The sequence below is a fragment of the Adiantum capillus-veneris genome, chromosome 17, assembly GCF_014529385.1.
Source record: "Adiantum capillus-veneris isolate H3 chromosome 17, ASM1452938v2, whole genome shotgun sequence".
Taxonomy (NCBI): Eukaryota; Viridiplantae; Streptophyta; class Polypodiopsida; order Polypodiales; family Pteridaceae; genus Adiantum; species Adiantum capillus-veneris.
Window position 1 is genome coordinate 37,206,368 of NC_140947.1, and position 14,835 is coordinate 37,221,202.

Sequence of the window (14,835 nt, forward strand, 5' to 3'; positions counted from 1 at the left end):
ACATAATACACGTCCGTCGTAGGTGATGGGGTGTCCGTGAGCCGTGAGGGTTAACATCATCTCATGGGCATTGTCCACTATGGAAAAAATGGTATTCAAGTGGGGAAGGTATTGCATGACTAAAGGTGAATGCCATATAAGTGTTACATTCTAAAACCCAACCTAGACAACCACAATAACTACTTTGTAAGCTCACATAGTACCATAGATTGGAGTAATCATGCTCTATATTTGAAATCATGCAGTATAAGTGTTTACATTCTAAAACCCAATCTGAACAGTTACAATAGTTACTTTGTAAGCTCACATAATACCATAGATTTGGAGTAATCATGCTCTGTATTTGAAATTGCAACAACATCTCATCCATAACTTGCAAGCTTGTTGGGTCCTCTTCGTATCTTTTATCTGACATCTCCATGTATACATCTCCGCCATCTCCATGGGAACTTTCCACAGGAGGAATGTACTATCACAAAAAATCCCCATTATTCACAAAACATACTACATGAAAAAGAGATACATGTGGGACAAAATTTTCACCCCAAGCCTTCTTGGTGTGATGTGTGGAATTAACACAGCAACACATGGCAAGAAATTTGGCATCGATTCCCATTTGCCTCATGCATCCAACAATGTGGATCTTCCTCCACTACATTGAGTAAAGCTTCTAGTTCTTGTTGTGATTTGTCAATAACAAGAGCCCTAGGACGGATATACCCCATTTTAGAAAACACTTTGCGAAGTGTTAGCTCTAAAGCTATAATCTCATGGCGGCCACCAACATCTGAGGTGCACAACATGAACCATATTAGAACAACCACACCAAGTTGATTGGGAAGCACAATCGCAAACAAGGGTAGACCAATGCATTTGTCTTGAAAGTACTATCAATTGCCCAAAAATGCATAACTATCTAGAGCATCCATTCATCTTGTAATACTAAGATGAATGGTATAACTTTTGGATCGATGGCACTTGGATTATATGGCTGGAAGTGCAACACCTACATGCAATAATTTATCAAGACATAGTAATCATCGTTAGGGTCAGATAATTGGTATGGGTCTCACCTTCTTTTGTTTTTGTAAGGCTATAGCTTCCATATACATCATTGCACTCACTATATCTATACAAACAATCCACACAAGCCATAAATTTTCACATTCTACAACACTCTCTAAAGATACTAATCACATGTAGTTGTTTAGAAGTACCTTGAATGCGGCTTGATATGACAACATTTGGATCTCCCCTGGGATCATAAACAATCTATAGATTGTGCACTCTAGTACAGAAACCCTTTCTATTTGTTTTCTTTGAACAATGACAATTGTGCAACATGGTGAGAGCTTCCAACTTCAAATAAGTCCTTCAAGCAACATTTTATGACACGTGGGTGAATTGGCAAATGATATAGATCACTTTGAACATGTCTTTAATGGAGTAGATTGACAATAATGCGAACATCGTCGTGTTCCTCTATGAACTTGACCTGTACCTTGAATGTGCATCCACACCACTTTGATGTTCACAACTGCTTCATCAATCCACTCCACTTGGGTGTTCCTCCTCTATGGCATATGTAGTCCACTCTAACTTTGGAAGGTGTATGCTTCTTTGACGATCGTGCAATCACTAGCTTGACCTTGTGCTCTATCATTATACGTGTGAGATACTTGTCCATATTATCTCTATTTGTGTTAATTATGGACATTGCTGGCTTATTGAGATCAAAATCCATTGCATTAAGATACATCCACATGAGTTTAAATGCCTTGATGTAAGCTATAGGTGTTCCATGGTGATGGATATCAATACACCATTTTTCCTTGAGAGCTTTGAGCATTGAAGTGACTCCTTTGTGTTGTTCTCCACCTTCATTGCAATGAGAATTTCTAACAACGCTTTCCCAATCCTCAATGCAAGCAATCCATAACTTGGGTTCCACTTTCAAGCAAAGTCCAAGCAAACCATCTTCAACCTGTAGCAAACAAAGGCTCTCTTGTATACTTCGCCACTTCATAAGATCTAGCATTCTCCTTCTGTCGTATTTCTTCAAAGTATCCAAGGGTATGGAGATTCCTTCATGTAGAGACAATATCATTAAGTTAATATGTTGGTGACAGATATTGAAGAGGATCAATGACAACCACATCTATTGGTTCAGTGTCTGAAGTATTGCATGACTCATCCTCGCTTGTGCTATACTTGGAGTGATCTTCAAAGTCATCACTTATGAAAAGCAATCCATGGTAAGTAGGAGTACCAAATATGCTTACTACATAGGCCAAAGGGTGTATAGAAGAGTAGTGGAGGTTATGGAAGCACCCATGCTTGAAAAATGAGAGGAATGGTGTGTGTGTGCAAGCTTGAAGGAGAGAAAGCAATGGCATGTGCTTGGAAATAGTACTTCACTTTCACAAGCCCCCTTCACAAATTCTGCAAAAAAGTAAGTTCAGGTACCAGATTTCACTCAAATACCCAAGTTTACAAACTGACAAAAATCTTCTTCGATTATAGCACTTCAAATGATATGCTATAATCTTCTTCGATTATAGCACGTTCAGATGATGTGCAATACAATCATTACTTTAAATTTGGACATACTTCATATCCAAATTTAAAAGTAACCTGAAATCTCCTCCCTAGTCCCCACCCAAAGTGTACCTGAGTTTACTTTTTTGCGCGAGCGAAATCAATGGACCTCCTTTATAGAGCCCATTTCCACCCTTGATCCCATCGAGAGAGTTTTAACGTCGTAGGACCTCGTCGAGACTCGAAACTATACTGGTAGAATAGAATAAGAGTAATAATAAAACGGATTTGTCCCGTTCTAGGAAACTTGTGGAGCGATCTGCTGCGAAGCGATGGCGTACGTCGAAGGAGGTTGCATCCAGAGGACTGGGTACTTCGCTACTCCTTGATCTGTGTATTCTCACGGAAGTCTTTTATTGCAGGTAACATCAAATCCAGGCGTTCTCTGCTGAGATTGAGTATCTTTTCCGATCTGTTCCGGGGCATCTTAAACTTCATCACAGTGTTCTTCGCCACCATGTTCTCTGTATGTCTGCTTCAACTTGATCCTTCTCCGTCTTCAATTTGAAATTGTGGGCCTATGCAGAATCTGTATGACTCATAGCTTACCTGTTGTCGTTGCTCTCTTTGCAGCTTGATGCAGCAAATGGTTACGGGAAAAAACGCTCAGACAATAGACCATCCAGAGGATGGGGTGGTGGGCCAGGTGGTGGTGGGCCTCCTGGAGGTCCTGGCTTTGGGCCTCGCCCAAATCAAGGTCCAAAGGGCATGTCAAATGTGCGAGGCATTGATCATAGTAAGTTTTTGCAGTTTTGCTTTGTCGTTTCTGAGAGAGAGTTGTTTGTGATCTTGTTTAAATTTTGGCCTCTTGATAAACTGCTGTTATAGAATCAAAGAAGTTGAGTTGCCTATATTCAATGATTGAGGCAGAAATTGATGTTGAGGCTTAGAATTTTGTCATCTAGCTGGCATTTTAGCCAGAGATGGTGATGATTGTGAATTGTGCAGACAAAGCCTTTGGGACATCTCTTACTAGGCAGTTGCTGGGAAGATTTTGCTTCTGCTGTAAAATGTTTCACGTCCTTGTCACTAATAGCTTATAAAGATGCACTGTGACTGATTGCCATGGGCAAGGGATTCCTATGGATGCTGGCCAAAGTTCATGCATCAAGACGCTATTAACATCTCATATCTTCTCAAGGTGACCTCGTTCCTGGCAAACCTCCCAAGCATCGCCACGTCATCAGCTGGCACAGCCCATAAAGTGCGGCGGAAATTGTGGCATAATTTCTAGGTGCCAGATTATCATCTCTCTCTCTTTCGCCTCTTGTCTTGCTCTTCCTGTGCTCCTCTGCAGTTGTTTAGTCCCATGCCACGTTAGCTGTTTGTCACACGATGCATGGCATGCAGGGATATTCCTTCGGACAATAGTATGGAGGTACACCTTGGATGAGCAAATGGAGAAGTACTGATGTTGCCTTCCTCTTGAATTAAAGAGGTATGGTTTTGAACAAAAGGCCTTTAAGATCCAAGGCATGAGGGCACATGTACATGATGCGTATGTGTATTCTGACTTTGGAACTAAGAAGACGATTACCAAGGATAGTTTTAGACCAAGGAGCAATACAAGTCCAAGGACTGGAATCAGGGTATCAATTTTAGAAGAGGAAGTTTGAATAGATTTACAAGACTGTGAAACAGAAGAAGGAAAAGTCCAAAGGTGGATTAGTGTTGGATGTGCTTGGGGATCAGCAAGAGGATGAGTCTTAAGATCAATGTGGAGCGTAGGGAGAGGTTTGAGACAAAAGACTCATATTCTTTGTCAATGGGGCAAAGGCCAACTTCATCACCTGAATTAGGAGCACGCTTAGCCCTAGAGTGTGGGGAGATCGAAGTACATATTGGTGCATCTCTCGTAGGGCTGGGGAACAAGGTGACAATGACCTCTTTGATGGTGCAGGATGATTAAAAGAGGCTCCCGCAGGGCTGATATGGCTATGAAAGCGTAAAAGTGCAGAAAAATGTTGCAAAAGCTGAGTTTTCAGCCACCCAAAATGCTCTAGAAGCTTACATGTGCAAATTCTGTTATAAGGAAGTTCTTTTTAGACTTGCCACTTGGAAAAATTCTCATTTTGGTCAAAGGGCTTCAATTTGGTCCTTTATGTCCACTTAAAAAATGAAATTCGTGTGACACATTTATTAATATTTTAATTGACTTTTAGGTTGTCCTAGGATTTTGTTTGCATATCCACAAGTATGTTGGACAAGAAGATTGCATATCATGCCTCTGGAGGGGCGTGGTGTCTTACTAGGGATGCCATGGCATCACAAGAACCATGGGATGATTCACATGTGGGCTAGGAAGCTCCATTTGAAACATATAGGAAAAGATATTGTACTTAATGTAAAAGGGTAGTGTATGGGCTTTTGCAATTTACAAATAATAGAGTTATATTCTATATACTTGATCGTTGTTAGGAGCGGTCCTTTTCTCTAAAAGTCTACTCGGTAAACTGAAGGAATGAAGGGAAGAGATCAGATTGAGGCACGAAAGGTCCCCTTCTGTGGAAATGAGTTCCTATGTTGTTTGCCTTTTGCACATGAAGAGTAAACATGATGTGGCTTGCAAAGCTTGGGCAAACCAATAGCCATGTGTCAAAGGTGAAGCGTCGTTATGGCAGAGAAGAGAGACCCAGTAACTGAAGAGGGATCTTCCTCACATGGCACAGAGAAAGTTCCTTCAACTCATCAAGAAGAGGACAGGTTGTTTAGAGCTCAACTGCGTTGCTGCATGGACATGTTTCAACAGTTGGCTAGCAACCCAAGGATGCAGGAGTTCTTACAGGCTCCTACACAGGAATTTCAGGCTTCGACACAGGGTTTTCAACCTCCTACACAGGGCATGACTGAGCCGTTGCAAGAAAAGGAGATTTCCAATGCGCAGAGGACTCGTGATGCTCGAGGGAAAGCCCATGTGGTTGAGCAACCAGCGGTGTCCAATGATCCAAAGCAACTTGCTTTAGCTAGACAAGAACCGTTTGTGGATGGTCAAGGGAGTAATGAACAAGCTATGCATCAGACCCTTCCATTACCTATTACTTATCCTGGTTACTTTGGAGGTGGTTTAGTGTTTCAAGCTATGGCTGGACCTTTCAAGCTATGGCTGACCTTCCACAGGTTATATGCCGGGGAATGTGTTTGGGACAATGCAAACAGGTATGGGTAAAACCCCATGTATGCGAACATGGGTGTCTAACCAGGTTTTTAGATGGTCTATCGTCAATTTAGAGTGCTTGGAACACAATTTGGTATGGCTGGTTTTTCGCAGCCATATGCCCAAAATGCAGATATGACAAGTAAAACAGGTGATGCGAGTGCTAGAATGGGCAATTGTGGAGCACCACTTTTGCAAGCACCTGTTTATGATAATGTGGCTCCTTTGAGTTAGCCAAAGGGTTACAAGGAAGGTGGGCAGGAAGTGAAGTTTGAAACTTTTCAAGAAACTGAAGATCAATCGAAGGCTTTGACCTTCATACAACAGTTTGATGCAGCTTATGCTGGAGGAAACTTCACAGAGTCTTCGAAGATACGCAATGCTGCCACTTTCTTGAAAGGGAATGGGCTTCAATGGTGGACCGCATTGTTGAATTAGGGACAAGCCCCAACAACGTGCATGGTTGACAAACACTTTTGAAGTGGATGTGATGACAGAATGGCACGAGTTGAATGCTAAACAGTGTGCGAATCTGGAAACAGGTTTGGGCCACACTGGTTGCCAGTCACGGTGAGTCACCTCTTACAGGTTTGTGCCATTGTCAAAACATATTGAGAAGTACTGTTGCAGATTGCCCAAGAAGATCAAGGACTATTGCACAAAGACTACTGTCATAATAAATGTTCCAGTTGATTGAGAATGCAAGAGTGGCCAGCAATCTGTCGAAGGGAGATTCCGATGGATTTATGTATGGTGCAACGGAAGTGAATGTTGAACTTTGCTCAAGATGAGTGCTCCGAACTGTGCTCAAGGGTTCCTTTTACTTACGGAAGGGAGAGCCCACGTTCCTTTAGTGAGAGAGTGCAATGGACCCAAACAAAGTGGTAGACACTGTGAATGAAGGTGCTGAGACTGAGAGATAGAGAGAGAAGAGAATACGACACCAGGAAAGTTGTCAAACCCTCTTCCGAAGGCCCTTCTCTCGATGGCGAGAGAAGTCTATTCTATTGATTGCACAATCTGGTACAAGATGCTGATGCAAGTTGCGAGGCTATGATGCAAGGGGGATCTAAGTCTGTAGATGACGGTGACGAGAGAACGGCAATGATGACGGCTGAAAATGCTATGTTCTGGGCTGTTCTTTGTCTGTTGAATTTGCTATATCTCTTGCTGAATTTACGGCTGTAAAAAATGCTGAGATGCTGCTGTCCAAAAACGTTGTAGGGCTGGTTGAAAAACACTGTTATGCTGGGTACAAAAACGCTGAATTGCAGGCATGAAAAACGCTGGTTCAAGGCCTGCATGCAAAAATGCTGGATCTGAGGGGCTGAAATTGCTGACTGTTGTGTAGGGAAAAACGCTAATGGTTCATGCTAGTCCTCAAGGCTGAAAACGCTGGGCTATGGTGCTGAAAAACGCCAGGTCTATGGGGGTGGTTCTTGCTTGAGAGGGTGCTCCAGAGGGCCTGCTGCGCTAGGTGCCTGTTGCTCTCCTTCCTAGCGCTTGGTTTTCTTATATATTACCTTAGGCAAATTGCCCTACCAAGTTCCCAACAAAAGTCACTTAAAAATAATAAGTGAAAAATATCAAAAAATAGGTTATGTGCATTGGAAAATGCTCCTGATGGATTCTGATAGTAATGCTGATGATCATGCTGTGTGCAACCAGAGGATATGCATCTACTCTAAGTGCCTGGGCATGCACGGTCTGCGAATAGACTCACAAAAGTGCCATATCACTTCCTATTCTAGACTAACTTGACCGAATTGAACCTTGGTCATGGTGTAGCTTGTCCATGGACACATAGGGTTGGATGTGTCACGTGACAATTTAATAGCCACAAGAAAGGGTCCCAGGGCAAACAGTTTTCAGCCAAGGGCAATGTTGCAGCAAAGCCCTCTCTGCCTCCCACAAAGAAGCCCTTCACTAAAGAAGCTGACACGTCCAAGAAGCAGTCTGAATCTTCTTCGGGACGAGGACAAGGACAAAAAAGACATTTTTCTGGCAAAACTTTGAAAGACAGGAAAGCTCTTAGAGAGGCCAAGAAATGCTACATTTTGTGAACAGGAAGGACATTTTGCAAATGAATGCCCACAGAAGAAGTCACAGGATAAGGATGATAAGTCAGACCATAAAGGGAAAAAGCCAAAGCCGAGTGCAAGACTGTGTATACGTCAACATGTAAGACACCATTTGAGATAGTGGAAGGAGGGAAGAAAGTCCCGCCCATTTTACAGACCAAGGACAAGATATTTGAGGCAGACAAGTATGTACAAGATATGGATGAAACATATAGGAAGATAAAGATTGCTCTTGAGAAGACTCGGGCTAAGCAAAAGAAAGCTGATGATCGTCACCGTCGTGAACTTGTATTTTCACTTGGTGATTGGGTGCCTTTGCGCTTTGAAAAGACCAGGTTAAGGAAAAGGAAAGGCTAAGCAAAAGAAAGCTGATGATCGTCACCGTCGTGAACTTGTATTTTCACTTGGTGATTGGGTGCCTTTGCGCTTTGAAAAGACCAGGTTAAGGAAAAGGAAAGGCAAGGAACGTTTGTTTCCTAAGCTCAGTATGCGATATTATGGTCCTTTTCAGATTTCAAAAAAGATCAGTGATGTAGCTTATAGGTTGAAGCTACTAGAAGGCTAGAAAATACATAATGCTTTTCATGTTAGCCTTCTAAGACCCTTTGTTGGTGATGTGCCAGAGAATATGCCTGATGAGGAACAACCCAAAGTCGAAGAATTGATGAGATTCTTATTCCTGAACAGATATTGGCACATAACAAGTGTGAGTAGTGGGTGCAGGTTGACAGCTTTAATGGAAAGCTTGCCTTCTCCTCTGTCTCATGTAGCGCGATGATTTGCTCTCGTGCATCTCTCTCCCCCCTTTTGCACATATGGTAATGCCCGACTAGTTGGGCTACTCAGATGAATATGTATAGTTCTGAGGGTTTATGCGCATTTGCCAAGGCAAGAGCCTTCTAAATAGGAACCGGATTAGCTAACTGCTAATCCCCCACAGGTACGCACAGTTCCATCGCGGAAGATTGCGAGTTTGGAGAGTTTTCTCGTGTGAAAACTCGTCCAATTCACAAGGGAACTGTCCCATTGCGTGGGGGAGCCCTTGGGAACAGAGAATTACAAAGAATTACAGCCTGCTGTGTTTTTTTGCAGGTTTAGGGTTTTGCACCTAAACTGCAAGGGAGCACGAGGGAGGCTTCGTGAGAGCCTTGGGATGCGTGTACAGGGTTTTAGGGCACCCAACAGCAGAAAAACAGAGAATTACAGCACGCTGAATTTCTGTGACAGCTCACCAAAAAGCTCCTAAATTGTGAGGGAATCCGTCCTAGACAAGTGTTTTTGATCTACAAGGGTTTTTGCGCCATTGTGCTACCGAAATCAGGTCAGAAACCTGCGTTTTCAACCCTCGCCAGGTATGGAAGCTTTGTGAGAGTTTGGCCTAAGTGTACGGATCGTCAATTGTTAATTGAATAAAGAAATATCGAAAGGGGCGCCAGTTTTGGGGCCTATAGGGCGTCGGTCTCGTGTGCGAAGTGACATTCTAGTCGCTGGATGCAACTGTGTTCTCTTTTCTTCACAGTGCTCTGTGTAAAGTTAACAGGTAATTGAAATAGTACCGCCCTCTACGTTGTACAGGCCAGTTATACAGAGTCTTGGAGAGAGTTGGACCCTCGACGAGTTGTACTCCGGAAAAGCTGCCAAAATTAGGTCCTTCAACTGCCACCTGGACTTGCCACGACATCAGCCCATAAATCGCAACGCGAAATGCAGAGAGCCTGGCACACAAGCATTGTGTTTATAAACTGCCACATCATCAATTCCCGCCACCTTGAGGCTTGAATCTTTTAATGTCCAGCATTAGGTACAGGCACGTTGCCACGTCATTAAAATTGTGACATTCTCCATATTATACTCCTTGCCTCGGCTCCTGCTACTACACGGTTTTCCTGTGTCAATGGTGATCGTCACCGATGAGCTATTTGACGCTCGTCTTAGTTCTCTTCTTATATAACTCTTTAGCGACTCGTTCTATAGTTGGCTACTCCATCAACTTTCTAGTGCGATTAGGTCGTCATCATCTCCCACCAGTGTTGTAGGGGTCATCGTTTTGTAGGTTTGGCGCTCATTCCTTGCAGATCTCTTCTTCTCTGATTTGTCAGAATTCTTGCATTTTCCTCAAAACCTTGTAGCATCTGCTGTTGAAGGGGGGTGTGAGCCTTATGTTCACCTTCCAAAAGCCTTTTCTCCTGCTTATAGGCTTCTCATTACACGTGCACTAGCCCTTGGTTTTGGGTTTTTAGACAGATTTAGGGTTTCCACCAGTACTTTGCCCTTCTCACACCTGATTCGCCACTTTCTCATTTTAGGATGAGGGTTTTATTTTTGATCGTAGTATTTGACAGAGATATTTGTTCGACCTTTCTCTTGCTATGCTATATATGTGGCCTACGGGGCTCTCTAACCTTTACCTCGTATCATTTGCACAGTTTGCCATGTGGAGCTTGAAAGCCTTTCGTCAAAGGTGCAACAGAAAAAGGTGAATCGGGTGATGGATTGTCTGCAATTGCAAGCAAACCTCCTCCTCGTACCGGGCAGCCAATAGATCTCGTATCTATCGCGATGAATCTCTTCGTCATCAAGCTCCTAGCGCGTACCGCCCACCAAACGGGCACGGGAACTCACAGTAGGCAATGCCACACCGAGAGGGTGTGTACACGACAAGGGAGATGGAGCGCTAGCAGCAGGAAGAGAGATCGTTGTGGGAAAACGGGAGAGAGAGAGAGAGAGAGAGAGAGAGAGAGAGAGAGAGAGAGTTGTGGGAAAACGGGAGAGAGAGAGAGAGAGAGAGAGAGAGAGAGAGAGAGTGGCCGCACACTGCAAAACGGTCTTGGATCCTTCTCTTACAAGTGATCTTTTTGGCTTATGCCTTGTAAGACAGAGCGATGAAGACGGTAGCGCGCCCGATGCGCGATGAAGTAAGGGTGGGAGTGGCTAATAAGTCCGTATGCACCTTCGTACTGAAGCATGCCAGAGAACGAGCCCTTTTCACATATTTAAAGGCCCTTGGCCTTGAAAAGCCAGTTAACTAAAAACAACTAGCCCGAAATCCGTACAGCCTGCCACGTTAGCAGTCAACGTAAAATCTGGAAATCCGTACAGCAGCTGCCACGTCATCAACTCGCAAATTAGCGTGCGTGTGTGTGTGTGTGCTGGTCCAGCTTTATTTTAATGCCTTTATGTCACTTGGGCCCCATCGGATGGGGTCCCATAAGTTGGTGGGAATTATTCTACTGCTTTTGCTTCTTAGGGTTTAGGCCCCTCGGCCGGGATGTGAAGGTTGGCTCCGTTCTTCAGTGACTTGACACCTCAGCAGTTTGTGACACCTCGATTCATCTAGGTATATCATCCGCATCTTCGTACATCACAAATGCAAAGAACTCGTATAGATGAATGGGTATTACAAGCTGAAAATTAGGGTTTTAGCGAGTTTGCAGCTGTAAAAATAGCACACGACTTGGAAAAGTGATGTGGGAGCGTATTCCAATAACTACCAAGATGTGTAATATGACCTAGGGGAGCTCGGTAGGTTAGTAGAATTGCAAATTCTGCAAGAATCAGGCCTCAAATCAGCCAAAAACTGATTTAGACGCCCCTAAGTTAACCCCCCTGCCTCTTGCATGGTGACTTGACAGGCTTCTCCGCCATGTGTTAGACTTTCCACTTAATGAAGTTTCTTAACTTTTGGGAGGTGAACTTTTGATTCTTGGTCATGTCCAGGACAAATATTCTCCCCCCTAAATTCTTTTCACATATAACCTTGTAATTGACTTTGCCCACATGTACATGTCATTGAGGCACCATAAATGACCGCGTACAGCTACGATTTAAAAGCCGACCGGCTCAAAGAGAAGTCACGCTCATCACGCTTGTGGCAGATTGACCTTGGCCCATGCACACTGGCCACGCATTGTCTTGGGACCTCCGGGCCTTGTCTACTTGTCCGTATCAAGAGCTTTGAGAAAATGAAATAAATAGAAGTGAAACAGAATAAATAGACACCAAGATACACCTTCTGGTGAGAGTTACTTATCTTACTAGCCAATTTCAAGGATGCTCACAGGATGAGTACATTTGACTCGGGAATCAACATTAAGAACCTCAGGAATGTTTAATGCCGAGTATAAGCCTTAACATCCTCTACTATGTGTGTTTCCTTTCTTTAACTTGGATTTGCCTGTGTTTGAGTCTACAGGACATGTTTGAGTTTTGTGAACCTCAATCTCTTTTGCTTGGTCAGCTTGGGTTGTTTTTTTTTTTGGTTTTGTTTGTTCTGTTATTTCGAATTCTCTCTTTTTGTGTTTTTCTATCTTCTCCTTGGGGTGGGGTTGTGAGTTGTGACTCTTCACCACGTTTTCTGCAGCTCGACATACTTCCCTAGTGTCCTCAATGATGCCTTTCTAGTCGAGCTTCTCCTTCGGTAGCCTTTGAGAGAGAGAGAGAGAGAGAGAGAGAGTCTCTACTAATAAAGATGATGCATTCTTTGCAGATTCTCTTCCTGCATGTGGATCTTGCTGTGGTGGCTAATTGACTATGGTGCACTTGTGATATCATACCTGTAGCCCCACATGTTTTCACCAAGTTGGAATATTCTCTAATGTAAAATGCAGTGGGTGCACTATGGATGGTTGTACATTTCTTTTATTTTGAAGTGTATATTTACTATCGCTCCTCGTCTTACATAGCTTTAAAAGAGTGCTGCTGCTTTTTTGAGCTAGAGAGTTGTTCGGTATATTTAACATTTTAGTACCCATAAGTTGACAACTTGGTACATGGGAAACATAAGAGCAAATTTTGTTTTCTTGCTCTCAGCTCATCCACATGGCTGTATGCTCGTCACCAAAAATAACGTAGGTTTTTATTTAAAAAAGTTTAGGCTCAAAAGGGTTTGGATCCTTCTAAAACACCATCTAATATCAGTACACAACCTGTGAAAGGTTTGCCTTTTTCCCTTAAAAAAGTGAGCACCAGCTTATTTTGTATTCATTCCATTGAAGCCCAGGTTGCTCTTGCCTTTTAAGAGATTATCTTGGTAATGGATGTGGAAACGTCTTTGTTGCAAAATGTTTGCTTTAGTTGCATTAATCTCTTTGTCAAAAAAACTAGTTTGAGCTTACAAAAAGCGAAGAGTGGGTTGTCCTAGGGTGATGAGAGCCGAGTCTTGCATTGCGCTAGTGAAATAAGTAGTATTTTAATCTTACTATGCTTTGGTCACACTCAGCATACTTCATTTTAGCAGGTTCAAGATGCTAAATCCTATAAGCACTATAAATACCCTCCTTTTTGTGAGTCTTTTTCTTTTGGAAATTAACTAGTTGAAGCTCATAGTGCTTTTGGTAAGCCTCAAATGGAGTAAATGTGGAAAAGCAAGTTACAACAGGTTGTGGAACCTTGTTTTCTTTAGAAAAAAATGCTGAAGGTAGTGTAATATTTGTGAACCTTAAATCCACTATAATCTGCTAGTTCATAGCGAGGCCTCGGTCTAAGACGAAAACAATGTCTTTTACAGTAATGTTGAAAGATGCCTTTTTGATGCTTGAAAAGATTTGAAAGAGTCAGTCTTTAGAGATAAACATGGGACCATTCCTCTTGATTGAGGTGTCAAGTTCAACAGGAGTTCATCATTATTAAGGTCTCTATAACTAGGGTACACTCCACATCATATTCTCGTGGCATTGCTTTACAAAGTACGTCGGATATAGTGTATATATAGTGATTCCTTTCAGGAAAAAGGACAAGACGATGTTGAAAAGGAAGATTTTAGACCTCCAACCTTGTCAATCTTTCACATCCTCCTATACAAAGAGGTACTTGATATGCTCTCTTATTGGATGCAGTTTTTGATTAACAACCTTTAGGAAGGATGCTAGTTCGGGCTTATGATTTAAGGGGGCTAGTTCTTAGATTACACAGCTCTATAGACAATGTGCTATAGAAAAAGAAGATTTCAACCTTCAATCCCACTTTTCATAAATGAAGCATCATATATTATGAGGTAACATTCTCATCATACACTCCCTTGTTAGATGAAATGTTCTATTTAGCACTGTCAGGAAGGATGTTAGTACTAAGCCCATTTTCTTCATTAGAGGCTATTACATGATAGCTTACAATACAAGTCATTTTTTCTTAAAGGGCAATATTTTAAAGCAAAGTCTTGTTTTATTGTTTGTATGCAATGTCATTTTGCATTTGATACTCTTACAAACTTGTTTTTCTCTTAATGCGATTGTCAATCATGTGGATACAAATGATATGTGTAAAAGGTCTACACAAAGAGTTCTCCCTCCCCCCCCCCCCCCCCCCCCCCCCCCCTCCTCCCTTTCAACAAAAAAAAATCCCAAAAACATGGTTGAGTCCCATAGAAATTAAGAATAGATGAACCAATCTTGAACTAAATCATGATCCATGGTGAATAAATGATGGCCAAGGCTCCCAAAACCTTTACACAGCTGATCGTGATTTTTGCGGAGGTAAGGAGGATAAACATCACTTTTTAGAAAATATGTGACAAAAGATACCCTTGTAGGATCCAAATGCTTCCATCCAAATACTAGATTACCCAAAAGATGTTGCTTTCAAACTTTACATTAAAAGCTTTTGCAATAATAAGGTTAGGTGGGTATACATCCAAAATTTTATTGATAAAAAGGATGTGCACAAAAAGAAGGTTACAATGATTTGAAGAACTGCTGCACGATCTTCTCCCAAAGCAGCTTACCAGTACCTACCAAATATCAAAGGTCTAGTAAATGTTTGACTTGAGGGATTCTTCCTCTCCCTCTAGTGAAGCTCTTAGCTTTACCTCTTAGAAAGTTGGAGTTAGTAGGGAAGCACAGGACCGAGGTAGTTTCTCCTCCAAACAAGGGCTAATCATGCTTTAGATAACTTTCACCCTAGTAAAGGTACTATATGAAGCAAGAAAAGCATCGGACCTGCTTTGATTTCTTTAGTAGTTTTAACATCATGTTTTGAAAGTGCATGAAAGCAATTTGAGCTAGTACC

The 14,835-nt window shown here is 42.3% G+C and overlaps 1 protein-coding gene across 1 annotated transcript; it reads left to right on the forward strand.

Annotated features, from left to right (window-relative positions):
- The first annotated feature begins 2,737 nt into the window (after positions 1-2,737).
- Positions 2,738-12,497, forward strand: LOC147437076 (glycine-rich protein). Its single transcript, XM_086486506.1, has 4 exons — positions 2,738-2,889; positions 2,961-3,064; positions 3,172-3,334; positions 12,320-12,497. Exons 1-4 carry the CDS (start codon positions 2,871-2,873, stop codon positions 12,355-12,357), a joined length of 324 nt encoding a protein of 107 aa, XP_086342632.1. The 5' UTR covers positions 2,738-2,870; the 3' UTR covers positions 12,358-12,497.
- The last annotated feature ends 2,338 nt before the right edge of the window (positions 12,498-14,835 follow it).